At 47.7% G+C, this 13,374-nt stretch overlaps 2 protein-coding genes across 3 annotated transcripts; one reads left to right on the top strand and one right to left on the bottom strand.

Annotated features, from left to right (window-relative positions):
- Positions 1-1,007: 1,007 nt before the first annotated feature.
- ACBD7 (acyl-CoA binding domain containing 7) lies at positions 1,008-5,701 on the bottom strand. 2 transcript variants are annotated; one of them, XM_055708581.1, is made up of 4 exons: positions 5,322-5,463; positions 1,559-1,676; positions 1,389-1,451; positions 1,008-1,301 (listed from the first exon to the last, which is right to left on the bottom strand). In XM_055708581.1, exons 1-4 carry the CDS (start codon positions 5,331-5,333, stop codon positions 1,228-1,230), a joined length of 267 nt encoding a protein of 88 aa, XP_055564556.1. In that variant the 5' UTR covers positions 5,334-5,463; the 3' UTR covers positions 1,008-1,227. The 2 variants fall into 2 exon arrangements, with proteins under 2 accessions (XP_055564556.1, XP_055564557.1); XM_055708582.1 differs by lacking the exons at positions 1,008-1,301; positions 1,389-1,451 and having other exon boundaries at positions 5,322-5,701.
- An 867-nt stretch (positions 5,702-6,568) lies between these two features.
- RPP38 (ribonuclease P/MRP subunit p38) lies at positions 6,569-10,047 on the top strand. The gene is made up of 2 exons (XM_055708580.1): positions 6,569-6,795; positions 8,991-10,047. The coding sequence occupies exon 2, from the start codon at positions 9,022-9,024 to the stop codon at positions 9,871-9,873; it is 852 nt and encodes a 283-aa protein (XP_055564555.1). The 5' UTR covers positions 6,569-6,795; positions 8,991-9,021; the 3' UTR covers positions 9,874-10,047.
- The last annotated feature ends 3,327 nt before the right edge of the window (positions 10,048-13,374 follow it).

Below are 13,374 nucleotides of genomic sequence, written 5' to 3'. Positions count from 1 at the left end.
GAGTTTTCCATCTTTTCTTGAAAGAAAAGTTTTTTATCTTTTTTGTCGACAACATGGACACTGGGATTGAGCGCACCCTCAGCAAGTTTGCCGACACCACCAAGCCGTGTGGTGCAGTCCACACACTGGAGAGAAGGGATGCCATCCAGAGGGACCTTGACAGGCTAGAGAGCTGGGGCCATGTGAACCTCATGAAGCTCAACAAGGCCAAGTGCAAGGTCCTGCACATGAGTCAGGGCAATCCCAAGCACAAATGCTGGCTCCGTGGAGAAGGGATTGAGAGCAGCCCTGAAAAGAAGGACTTGGGGGTGTTGGTTGATGCGAAGCTCAACACAGCCCAACGATGTGCGCTTGCAGCCCAGAAAGTCAACCATATCCTGGGCCACATCAAAAGAAGCATGACCAGCAGGCTGTTAAAGTGAGTCCAGAGGAGGTCCGTGAAGAGGATCAGAGGGCTGGAGCACGTCTCCTTTAAGGACAGGCTGAGAGAGTTGTGGTTGTTCAACCTGGAGAAGAGAAGGCTCTGGGGAGATCTTACAGCAGCCGTCCGGTACCTAAAGGGGGCCTGCAAGACAGCCCTTCTTACAAGGGCATGTAGTGATAGCACAAGGGGGGATGGTCTTAAACTAAAAGAGGGTCGGTTTAGATTAGATATTGGGAAGAAATTCTTTACCGTGAGGGTGGCGAGACACTGCAACAAGTTACCCAGAGAAGCTGTGGATGCCCCATCCCTGGCAGTGTTCAAGGCCAGGCTGGATGGGGCTTTGAGCAACCTGATGCAGTGGAAGGTGTCCCTGCCCATGGCAGGGGGGTTGAAACTAGATGACCTTTAAGATCCCTTCCAACCGAAACTATTCCATGATCTTTTCCCTCTTCTCACCTTGCATGCACACAACCTCCACTTCATTCCATAACCTTATTTGCTACGTTATTTTACTTGTAGAGTTTCTGTTTCTGTGCTCCTGTAAAAATGCTAAATATAATTTAATGGCCACAAACACCCACAATTCTTACAGAAAGCTTGATTTATTAGGTTCAAATTAATTTAGAATAAGATACAATCTAAAAATAGAGTATGTATGTAAATAACCTTTACAGTCAAACAGCTGATCTTGAAAAGATTCTGCTGTCAGACTACACAATAAGGAGTTAGTATTGCATTTTTCTCAACAGTTAGTTCTTTAGCTACTGAAGAGATAGCTACTAGTGGGAATTATTTTGCATATTCTAGATCCCATATTTTTCTACCATTGCTTTTGCTTGAGAGATATAGGCATTCATGGCATCCTCCTTTGACAAACCTGCAAAGGAAAGTAGGAGTCATTATCTTTCCTCATTTGCCATCCTATAAACATGACTTCATGATGTAGATTTAATTGGTGTAATACCTTTTTTCAGGTTCCATGCCTCCCATTTGGCTTTGCCTTTCAAATCTAGCATTCCTGGACATTCTGCCAAAATAAATTAATACCTTTCATTATTGTGCAGATTTACATTAAGTTTGCTTGATTTCTTCAAGATATAGGAGTAAATGTGAAGTATACAGGAATAGGAATACCAATATTAATATCTCCAACAGTAGCCTGTTTGTAGAATCCATATAGTTCCTTCAGTTCTTCATCAGTTGGTCTTGTTTTTAATTTTTTTACATCTTCTGCAGCACCATCAAAGTCAGCCTGACGAAAGAAAAGAAAGTGTTAGTTTTCCTCTCAAGGGGTGTGCTCAAAACATTAAGTATAGCACGCACGGTAGTATCATTACTCTCAGTTACTCACTTGGGCTTAGTGGTAAGTCTAGGTATTTTCCCATGAAAGAAGCTTAACAAAACTGTATGTTATTAGTAAGGGAACTAGACCTATCTAGCTGGTAGAGTCAGCACTGCTAAAATAAGTAAACCTCTTTTTTCCAGCAGTTTTACATCTGAACACTTGGAAACATTACAGACTGTCTAGTGTCAGGATATCTACAGATATATTCACGGAAGCAGCCTCTACAACGCACATAGTATATGTGTCTTTCACAGTCACGCTGCAGGTATGGAAGGTGTTCATTGGACTTTACACCCCAGCAGTAATCTCTGAATCCTTTTGGCCCTGACTGCATAGCACTGACTTGAGTGGCAGAGCTTGAATACCCTCTGGGGGGGATTGCCCACTTCCCCTTCATTTCCACTTCTCTGCCTCAGTGACTGCTGAGCCACAGTTGGCACAGACTTACCTCAGAGATGAGCCATGCTACTGCCAGGACCACCTTCAATACCCAACTCTCAAACACAGTGGAGCACAAGAATGGAGTATAAATTTACTCCTTAAATCATCATACATCCCACATTCGCATCAACCCAAGGCTATAGCCGTTATTCTCTCTCTGCACTAGGTCTCAGGCCAGACTTTAGCATAGAGTTTGGAGTCCTGTTTCGTGCCCTTGACATTTCAGAGAGCACTAGATTCTGTACACTGACCACAGACCCACCAGGTCAATGCACTACTCTTAAGTGCCTGTATATTTTTTCTGTTAAATATGCTATGTGCTGGTTTCAATAATTACTTTGGCTTTTGAGCTGGATCTGCATTTGCAGAGGCGCAGTAAATCCTGCAAGATGTGCTACTACATGTATATTTAACATGTACAAAACCAGCCTACAACTTTGTGCTTAAACCAGCAATGTATTCAACAATGGTTTCAGCATGAGTGCTGTGGCTCTGTTAACTAAGACCCTGGCATTACCTCAGCAGTCTGTACTGAGCTTCTTTAGGCCGCTTTTTCATTTCTCTAGTCACAGGAAAGATTTTGTATTTTTTTTAAATAAGAAAACCTAATGCGCATTTGAAATTATCTTGAAGTAATAAGCTCTGTGGAGCGGGAATTGTGCCTTCTGACTGGTCGGAACAACAAATATTTCTGGCAATTTAGCTAAACAAAATAATTTCAGTCTGATTTAATGTTTTAAATTAGCAATAGTGACATTAATATCGATGTAGATTCAGTACTTATAAATCAGAACTTCAGACCATATATTCATGAATGGATGGGTTTGCTGTGTTGCTGGTGGTGAAATATCTCAATGTGTAGGTCAGGAGACACAGTTTTAGTATTTGCCACAAAGTGCAAGCCAATTATTTTTGTTGTTATAAAACCCCTTTAAATTGCAGATATTAAAAGGAAATAGTTAAATATTGAAATATTTTATGCATGTAATTATACAAGAATGAAAATCTTTGTATTTCAGGTCAAATGAGTAAATGACAAACCTTTAGAAATCTTCTGTCAGCTGGCCCAGTTTTCATGATGTGCACAGTAGTATGATCCAATCCCTAAGGAATCCCTACTGCAGAATCTTTGTAACCGTGGCTGGACTGCCTTGGTTGCAACAGCTGTGGCTACAGACAGGTATTTCAGATAATTTAATTTCTTCTTCAAATGTGGAAATTTTCCACATGCCTTGAATTGTTTTCTGATCTAAACTCCACAGTAAGAATGAACTAGAAGTGGTGTTAGACTTGTACAAGACAAAAGATAACTCAAAAAATAAATCAAGAAAGGAAAGCATTAAGTTAATAAGCTTCTTATCTTCATATACTTTTATTCTATTTGGATCTCTAGGCAAGTATCACAAGATAATGTTTTAAAAATACACAAATGCTTATCTTGCACAGCAAGAAGTATGCAGAAACAAAATTTAAATACCAAACATTTCCTTCTTCATCTCCCTCTAGCCAATCATTGTGCACAGACTGTTGCTTAGGATTTGCTGGCTTATACAACATGCTTAGGAGCAACCTATAAAAATATAATTTCCTTCTAATCATGTGTCGATAAAATTCCCTTTTAACTCCTCAAATTAAAAGCGTATATATACAGACATAAACATATGCATATACACGTGCATTGAAGACAAATGCACAAATCATTAGTTTATTATCACATACTCCCTTGTTGCTAAGAAAAAAGGTTCAATGAATTCCTCATTTACAGCAGAATTATTTTACCAGTTTGCAGAACTTATAAATCTTTTACAGCCTCCCTAAGGAAAACATTGTTTTATTAATTTTGTTCTCAGTCCCCTGCAGCTTGATTCAATGAGTTTTATGGATATGGATGGTAGCTGTCAACCAAAGTGATGGTGGATAGAAAACCTCTGTAATATCTAATGCAGAACGCGTAGAATATTGTAATATTTCAACCACTGATATTTTATGTGAAAGTGTAATTATACACTGAAATTGAATGCCATATCATACTGCATCCAGCTCTTTCTAAGAGTGATTTATGGCTCACTGCTTAATCATCAGGCTATTAAAATTTATTTTCCAGCGTGAATTCAAGGCAGAATAAAACAAACCATAATTTCAGTGATCACCAGTGGAACAAAGGCAGTGTTATGTTTGGGATTTGGCAGTTCTGACCCACTGAAGAAAGAGGATTCTTGCTCTTAGCCGTAAAACACCACAATGAAACCTCTGTGCCATTTGACGTAATTGCAGCTCAGAAGAAAATTGCTGAGCTACTGGCAATACGCTCCTTGCATCTAGGTCAGAGCATTATGTTGTCCGCTCTTTGCAGCACACACACACTAACCGGGCTGAGACGGACATTATAATGAGACCGGGATAAAAGGCCTTCCAAATCTTGAAGTGAAAGGGATAATCGAAAGCCTAATGAAGAAAAACAGCCTAATCCATCAGGGCATGAGCAAGACAAGGGAAGTATTCATAGTGTGCTACAAAGAGAGGAGGTTGAAAGCCAGCAATGAAGACAGTTTCCTCAAAAATTATTTAAAACTATAGTCAGAGAAGGTAGAAGGAAGACCTCTCTAGCCTGAGGGCAGAAAGTTGAAACTTTCTCTACCAAAGCACAAGCCCATCAAAACGTACCGCTCCACAGATGTACACCCCTAAACAAATACGCACGACTCCCTTAAAAATTCTTCATGGTTCCCAGCCGCGCATATACTGCTGCTGCGGTGTGTGCCGACCGACCCCGCGCGCGACCCAGCCCTAGCAGGCTCGGCCGCACACATGACAAAGAGTTAATTCACCATGCTCCGAACAGGCAAGGCTCCAAAAAACTACATGACCTACGAACGGTTCAAAGTAAGCAGCATGTCTCTCGCCCTCCACTTGCGAGAAGTAATGCGTCATTCAACCGCCCCAGGCTGAGGTGAATCCCCCGTGCCACCTGGCAGCCTTGGTTTTGCAGCTAGTCCCTGCGCTGAAGGGGCCCCGCTGTCCCCGCCACGGCACGGCGCAGACGGACACCGCAGCCATCCCTGCCCTGCCCTGCCCTGCCCTGCCCGCCGCCCCAGGTGCCGACCCTCCTACCTGGAGAGCCATGATGCTGCGAGGATGCCCCGCGAGCAGCCGCGCTCCTTCCCCGGCGGCGCCGCGGCGGTTCTGCCGCTGGGGGCCGCGCTGCGGGGCGGGGCGGGGGCGGCGGCGGCGGCGGGGCCCGGGCAGGACACGGCGGCCACGCACCGCCGCGCAGCTGCCGGCACCGCGCCAGGGCGGGGAGCGGGCACCGAGCACGGGCCGCGCGGGGTGCTGCAGCGGGACAGGGCTGGGTCGCACACGCAGGGGCACGGCAGGTCTGCAAGCCGTTCGCTCGGAAAAGGGGTTTCTTGAGTGACCTGAGCCGCAACGAGCGCGCTCACTGCTGCTGCCGCCCCCGCTGCCCGCTGCCCCCGCATCCTCCGGCCGCAACCCTGGAGAACGCGGCCGTCCTGGGGATGCCACACACCAGGCACCCGGCGAACGCCGGGCTTTTCTGTGCTGTGGTAAATACAGCATTAGAAAGAAATGGATTGATAAACTAGCCTACAACTGTAACCACAGGGGAAAAAACGCATCCCCGCTTATCTATTCTATCAATTAGTAACTTATTTATAGTCACACCTCTACGCATTCATATGCGTGGCTCCGTGAGCGCACCGCGCCTCAGCACTTCGAAGCCCGCTGACTTCCACTGGCCCAGGTACAAAGAGCGCTTCCCGCCGCGTGCCGGCTAAGCTGAGCCGGGACAACGCTAAAACAACGAGTCCGTTTCGGGAAGTGAAAGGAGATTTAAAAAACCTTGGGAACGACCCCCGCCGGCTCGTGCCTGCAGCTCCGCGAGGGGCCCGCGCCGCCGTCGGGGGCAGCGCCGGTACCGCCCGCCGCGGGGTGGCCGCGCCCCGGACGGCTGCGGGAGAGCGCCCCGCCTCTGCTGCCAGGTCCCGCGGCAGCACCCGTCGGCTTGGCCGCGGTTTCATTAGGAGACACGGGACAAGGTAGAGCTGCCGTCACCCCCGCAAGCCCCGCACGGCAGCACTCACACCGAGCCCCTGCGCTGAGGCCCGCCGAGCGCCGGCCGCCCGCACCGCCGCCTTCCACCGGACGGCAACGCGCCGGCTCCCTGCGCGGCGGCCCAGGGAGGGACACCGGGCGGCCGCGGCAGCTCGGCCCGCCTCGCACCGGCATCCGCAGCCGGCGGCTCCGCGCTGCACCGCGCCCGCCGCTAGGGGCGCGCCTTTCGGCCGGCCGAGCCAGGGGCCCGCCCCCCTGCCCGCCCCCCTGCCTCGCCGGCCGCCCCCGCGCTGCTCCCCCGGCCCGCCGCGCACACGGCCCCCACGCCGGGTGGAGCCGCCCCGCCCCGACGGGCGGCGGCAGCCGGGGGCGGCCGGAGGGCGGCGGCGGGGACGGCGCTGTGCCAGCCCCAGGGCGGGCCGAGGGGCGGAGCGGGGCTGCGCCGGGCCCCGGCGTGCTGCGGCCGGGAGCGTGTGCGCGGGGAGCGGGGCGGCCGGCGGAGGCCGCGGCGCAGGTGGGCCCGGCTCGCTGCCGGCGGCGGCGGCGCGGGGGCGGCCCAGGCCCTGCTGCCGCCGGCGCTCGGGCTGGGGGGGGGCGGCGCGGTCCCGCGGGGCGCCGGTCTGGGCCCGGCCCGGCCCGGCCTGCGGCCGCTCGGCGGCCGGGAGGGGGAGGCGGTCCCGGGGAGGCGGCTGCCGCGGACCGGGCGCGGGAGGGCTGGGGCCCGGGGGCGGCCGCAACGCCTGTTCCGTGCCGGGCGGGGGGCGCGGGCCGCGTGGCCGCGGTTGTCCCTTCCGCGGGCAGCGGGGGCGGGGCGGGGGCGCGGGGCGGAGGACCCGCTCCGCCTGGCTGCTGTTGGCCGCGTTGCCGTATCTCCCGTTCTGCGTGCTCGCGTCCCGCGGCTGTGCCCGTTTTGTAAAGGAGTGCCATCTTTCACCTGAAATCGCGCGTGCTTTGCTCCGTCCTCATGCACAGGTCTGTTGCTGACTTGGTCATCAGAGCATCCCTCAATGAAAAGCTTTTAAAAACGATAGCCCAGAGCTTTTCCTTTTTTTTCCCTTAACCTGTCATAAGCTTCCATTTCTAACTCCGTCACACATCAGTTTTCTAGTGGGCATTTCCATTCCTCAGTTGTTTCCACTTTCTGGTTGTTGCCACTGCAATGGTAAGCAGAAGGGATAATGCACGGGCGCAGCTCCCCAAAGGACCGATGGAACAAGTTGGCAGATCTGCAGTCTCGCATCCCTGATGCAACCCTGGGCGCTGGCAAGCAGAGGGGCGCACGGTGCTCACCCCCGCAGCGCTCAGCTGGGCTGGATGGAGCGGCGCGGGGGCGGCCCTGCGGGACATTTCCAAGGCTCTCCTGGGAGTACCGAGAGGGGCACAGTGCTTAATTGTAGCCCTGAAAACTACTCCTGTGGTTTTGACTCTCACAGTGGGTAACAACTTCACAGTTTGCATTGCATTGATACAACTCTGTTTGATGCATTTCTCCTACTGGCTTCCGGATGAGGGTTTGAACGAGGGAGAATCCCTTCATCCAGATGTTGCTTTATGGCAGTACATATACTGTTGGGGGAATTTCAGTGAAGATGGCATTTGCCTTTTTTTTTTTTTTTTTTTTAATAAAGGTAGCATACGGCCAGTACACAGAGAACAGATAGGACTAGCAAAATGGTATCTTGTGAGTATCTAAAGGCTGCTGCTCAAGATGTACATAAATGCTGTTCATGTGCCTACTTGGGTAACTAGGAAACCGAGGAGAGAGTCATGTCGTATTTCGCCTGATTTGAAACCTGAGCTGATTCTTAAAGCTTGTGTGCAATAATGACGGTACCACTAGTTCAGCAAGGAGATGGTAATTACAGTAAACCAGGCAGGAGTGTGGGGACTTCCAAACTTACCAGGGCCTGCAATCAGGCCTGCCTTCACCGTTACTCTGGACTAGATCAGTAAGAGCTAGAAGAATTACGCTTTCTCTGCTCCCATTTAATTTTTCTCCTCCCTAAAGGCATGGTCCAAGTGACACAAAAGACCCCTTCTGAACTTTCTGGAGGCCTGTAGAGAATCGCCTTCCTTCACTGAAAGCACAAATTGACAGTGTGCAGATTTCTATCATAACTTCTAAATGCAGACAAACACAAGACATTGATTAAAGAGTGAAAAAGAAAATTAAAGTTTTAAAAATCCTAAATCAGTTCAGGAACTTGGAGCTTGTTTCATGTTGTGATTGTCTTTTTTTTTTTTTTTTTCCCCCTTCATGTCATAATACTGCTACAACACAGCTGCACAACAGTGAAAACTGAGAGGTCCTTCAGCTTGTAGTTCTGGGGTTTGGTTTTTGGTCGCGTTTTCAGTTTTTTTGTTGTTTTGTTTGTTGTTGTTGTTTCTTTAAATCTGTAATACCTCCAGCTGCTTTCATTCAGCTTCAGAAGGGTCTCTTGTCATTGGTGTTTCATTACTGTCCAGTCTGCTGGGTTTTTTTATTTATTAAAGAAAAAAAAAAAGGCAGCACAGCATGTGCCTCGTTGGAAGATTTGTTAAGGGTTAGCGCAGAGATTTAATGTGAGGAGGGTGGTAGTTGCCAGTATCACTTTGAGATGTGATGTTGCTCTTCTGCCTTCCGTAGAGAATCTTCTGGTAATGATGTCCACAGCAAACAGTCCAGTATTAGCATTTGCACTAATGTCTCCCTTTTCCTTCCCTTCACAGCTAGAGTGGCAAAACACGAAACAACCTCAGGATGTCTGTAATTCAGCCAGGGACAGCAACGCTTCGTAAAGCAAAGAAAACCACTGTAAAAACATGTCTAGATAACCCCTTTGTTTTTCAGTGGAAAACCATAGATGGAGAAGATATGCATTTTATACTACAGACCTTAGAAGAAAGGATTAAACATAGTGGACTTAAAAAGATAGAGACTCCAAGAAAGAAAAAACGTGCCCTGACAAAAAAACAAATGGAAAGAAAGTGTGATGCGAGCACCAGTGAACTCCCTAAAGAAGAGGAAACAGAAGACCATCGACAAAAACCAGGATGGACTGACATAAGTATCAGAAGACAGCTTGCTATTGGAGTGAATGAAGTTACAAAAGCATTGGAAAAAAATGAGCTGCTACTCTTGCTGGTCTGCAAGTCTGCAAAACCTGCCATGATCACATCGCACCTTATTCAGCTGAGTGCAAGTCGAGCCACACCAGCAGGCCAGGTTCCCCGTCTCAGTGAAACGGTTGCACCACTTCTTGGCTTAACATCCATTCTAGCGCTAGGCTTTAAAAAGCAGTCTGATAAATTTACAGAAGCAATAGAAGCAATAATTCCAAAGATACCAGCTTTGGAAGTGCCATGGTTTCAGTACAGAACTGAAGAATCTGTGGCTTATGTGCATACAGATTCTTCAGAAAATCAGGAAACAGAGCAGCTTGCAGAGGAGCAGGGGGATGAGCTCGCAGGCCAGAAGCGGAAGTGTACGGAAAGCAATCAGCAGGATCTTTCAAATGTCATTTTGCAGCCTTTGAAAATCAAGAAACTTGTTCCAAATCCAAGTAAGATAAAGAAACCACCTCGCAAAAAGAAAAAAGCTTTTTCAGCATAACTGGTTTTAGTTTCGCTCTTCATATCAAACTGATTTTTTTAAATGCAATATGGAATACAGCTCTAACTGAACTATCTTGTTAGGCTTTATGGTGCAAAGCACTTGAATACAAGGTAAACTTTATGTTGCATTCAGTTGAGGTACTTTCTGCTTCAATAAAAAATGCTGCTTAAACTTGGGTGTCAGTCTTTACCTGGGGGTAAATATTTTTTTTGCAGTTGGAGATCACAGGGTTAAAATCAATAATGAACATGCCAAAATAATTTCAGACATAGGAAGTACATCTTTGGAATTAATGCAAAGCATCAAACATTGTACTTTATACAGATGAACATGCTTCAAGCAAAATGGATTTGAGTCAAGCATAATTATTCAAACAAATCAATACCGAAAGTGAAAGTTTATTTAAACAAAGGTCCATGCCGTTGTAACTCTTTCAAAGCTGGTTCAATGCTTGTTTCAAGTAAACGGCTGTAACAGCACAGGCGGACTTCCTTTGTGAACTTTCATAGTTTGCTGAACAATAAACTTGTTTTGGTCAAGAATGTATGCAGACCTGGCTTCCATCTAATACCTGGTACCTGCTATGCTGAAGGAAAAGCTTGTTTTCAAATACAGAACAAAACCAAATTGCTACCGCTGCATTTTGAAAAAATACAGCCATACAGAAACTATTAACGCACATCCTTGTGAGAAAACATAAACAAACCAAAACTCAATTTGCTTTCTAAACGGAGCCTAAAATTATTTCCCAGGGAATCCAGATAAGCCGCATAGTGTTGTATGTAAAGTAGGTGACAGCTGTAACTGCTACAAGACTGAAAACATACCACCTAACTTTTGAGTTTCCTTTCGTTTTCCTAGGGACTACGAACAGTTTCCTAGCGAGATAGTTGTGTCGGAGGAAGGAAAGGGAATAGAGCTGCAGTTCAGACAGCCTAGGAATTTACTTGGGGCTCTGTATTTTAAGCTGAAGTTCAGTATGGTACTATAGAAAAAAACACAAAATACCTTAATTGAGTTACTCTGTTGTTCCCTAAAAACGGAATTTAGACGTTACACTTTTCAGAGATTTTATTAATCTGTATTTTAGTTTTATTTAGAAGTGACTTCAGTTCACAATACCAGCTACAAAGGGAGGCAGCAGCAATGATTCTGCAGGCATGATGCTCCCTGAAGCTTAAACAAAACCAAGACATCTAATGCCAAAACTTTCGCCCTCCCTGGCCGAGGGTGACAAAAGGAAGTGAGGTTTTTATGCCTTGTTTCATAGTCCCTCATACACCCCATTTTGGCTTTTTGAAAGCATAAAACTTTGAAGGTATTAGTGTATTTAATTCCCATGCTGGCGAACTGTAACATTTAAATCTTGGCCTTTAAAGACCTAAGTGCGGCGGCAGCCATCTTCCAAGCACTTTGCTGCCTGCCCGGATCTATAGCTCTCTTCAGGGAGCCGTGTCCCTTCAGCAGATGGGAAATTACTCTGGGAAAGAAATTACAGGTATTTCAAAAGACTGGTTTGAAGAGTGGTGGAGCCAGTCTTTAAGTTTGCCAGTCTTTGTGAAACAATCTGCTAGGTTTTGAGGAGTCTTACCTGGTAGCTGTTCATAGCAAGCCTGATGAACAGACAGGTCCAACTTTGGAAACGCCACAGAAGCCTCTCCTATCCGGAAGCTGACAGTGGCACCTGCACGGATAATAACCTTTCATTAAGTACCTGCTTAAGAAGCAAGAGTGAGTTGTCACAATTTCCATCTCCTGAGTCGTCTTGTATGGGTGCAGGCTGGGACACCTTCAACATTCACATCCTCTTGATGCTGTGAACCTCCAGCAAAGCCCTGGAGGTGCAGAGCGTGGCTAGCCAAAAGGTTTGAGCTCTCCACAGGGACAGAGGAGAGCATGTTGGATTAACAGCTGTTGGGTAACACACACAGGTTCACAAACACAGCTCCCCAGGAACTGCCCCAACACTCAGGCTCAGGTGCCCACCTCCCTCACGCTCTCCAGCCCAGCAAGTTCTCTCTCAGTTGCAGCGCTGCGCAACTTCTACAGGGGCACGGCTGCCCTCCTCCTCCTCAGTTAGCATGCAGTGTGAGCCAGAAAATGAGACAGAGGCATTTTACCCCTTGGATTCAAAATGGGCACCATTTTCCCAGAGGAGAGCTCACGAGTGGTCACACTCCTTCCTTCACATCCCCAAGATTAGGGGAGAAAGGCAGATGGCAGGAAGCCCAGGAAACCCAAGTATGTCTTTTGTCTGGACATACTTGGTCCCATCATGGCCTCAACACTTTTCCAAACCGTAGTACCGGGGACAATTTGCCTTCTGATTTCAGAGAAGAGAGGAGAAAAGAAAATGTCTGCCTACCATTTCTCCCACCCGTGTTTTTTTGAGGGGAGGGAAGGCAGAGAACATGAGCACATCTAGTATTCAACACCATCCATCCAGATTAGGGAGAGCTGGGCCATGACCACTTCTTGGCAAGGAAGTGCCTTAGCCCTGAGGCCAGAGCCATGCCCTGCTATCCCACCTCACACTAAGCAGCAGCTGGGCGAGGATGGCCAGGGCTCTCTAGAGCCAAAGCAGAATGCACTGAGCCCCTGGGTGAACCTCCTCCTCATCCCAGCGGGCTCCAACGTGAATGCCCAGCCAGGAAGGCACCTTCCTGCCTTTTGGGAGTTAAGAACTTCAGTCTTTGACAGAGCTGAGATTAAATCCTCCTCATTACCTCAGATTATCGCCACCATTGATGACATTTTCAGGCACTTAATTCTGCTCAGGCCTCACACAGATGGTGCGGAGGGAGCTTGGACTCCCCGTTATGACTGCTGCTAGCAGGCAGGTATGAGTGGCCAAAGCTGTGAAGCCCAACTTCACCACTGGATGTCTGAAAGATCTCCTTTGGAGCCCTTCTAAATTCGTGAGGTCCCAAGCTGGTGCACACCCAGGGGTCAGACAAACCACGTTCAATCCCTTCCTTTATTTGAAGGAGGTCAGATGCTTTAATCACAGAGCTATAATGCTATAAGGGAAAGTATTTATCACTGTCTCTAGGGCAGAATCCTCTCACCACAATTGGACAAGAAGCCAAACCACAAACCATTCACACACTGGAAAAGGTGCGGGAAGAAAGAAAAACCCCACTGCTATAAGGAGGTGGGTAGGGCTAGCAGTTATGAAGAACAGACAAATTTATCTTCATCTAAATTGATGTTTTCAGGTACAGAATTCAACTTCCAGCAAAATCTGCTGTCAGAATTACAGGCAAGTTTAAAAGGAAAGTTTAGACATTTGCATTTCATGAGATATTCAAGTCACATTCAAAAGACGCTCACAGCACAGAGGCTTCACTACCACAATTTGGCACTTTCAGCTAGAACAGCTTCTTACTGCAGATTTTCTCGGTGCTCACGCTACTGCAGCATCCGTGAGCTGAAAGAACTGCTATCATATCTAGCTATGACACTATGCTGGAATGCATATAAAGTGCTTCAGAAGCC

Source organism: Falco cherrug, chromosome 4 (assembly GCF_023634085.1).
Source record: "Falco cherrug isolate bFalChe1 chromosome 4, bFalChe1.pri, whole genome shotgun sequence".
NCBI lineage: Eukaryota > Metazoa > Chordata > Aves > Falconiformes > Falconidae > Falco > Falco cherrug.
The sequence above is the reverse complement of the archived record's forward strand: the minus strand, read 5'-3'. Positions and strand labels throughout refer to the sequence as shown.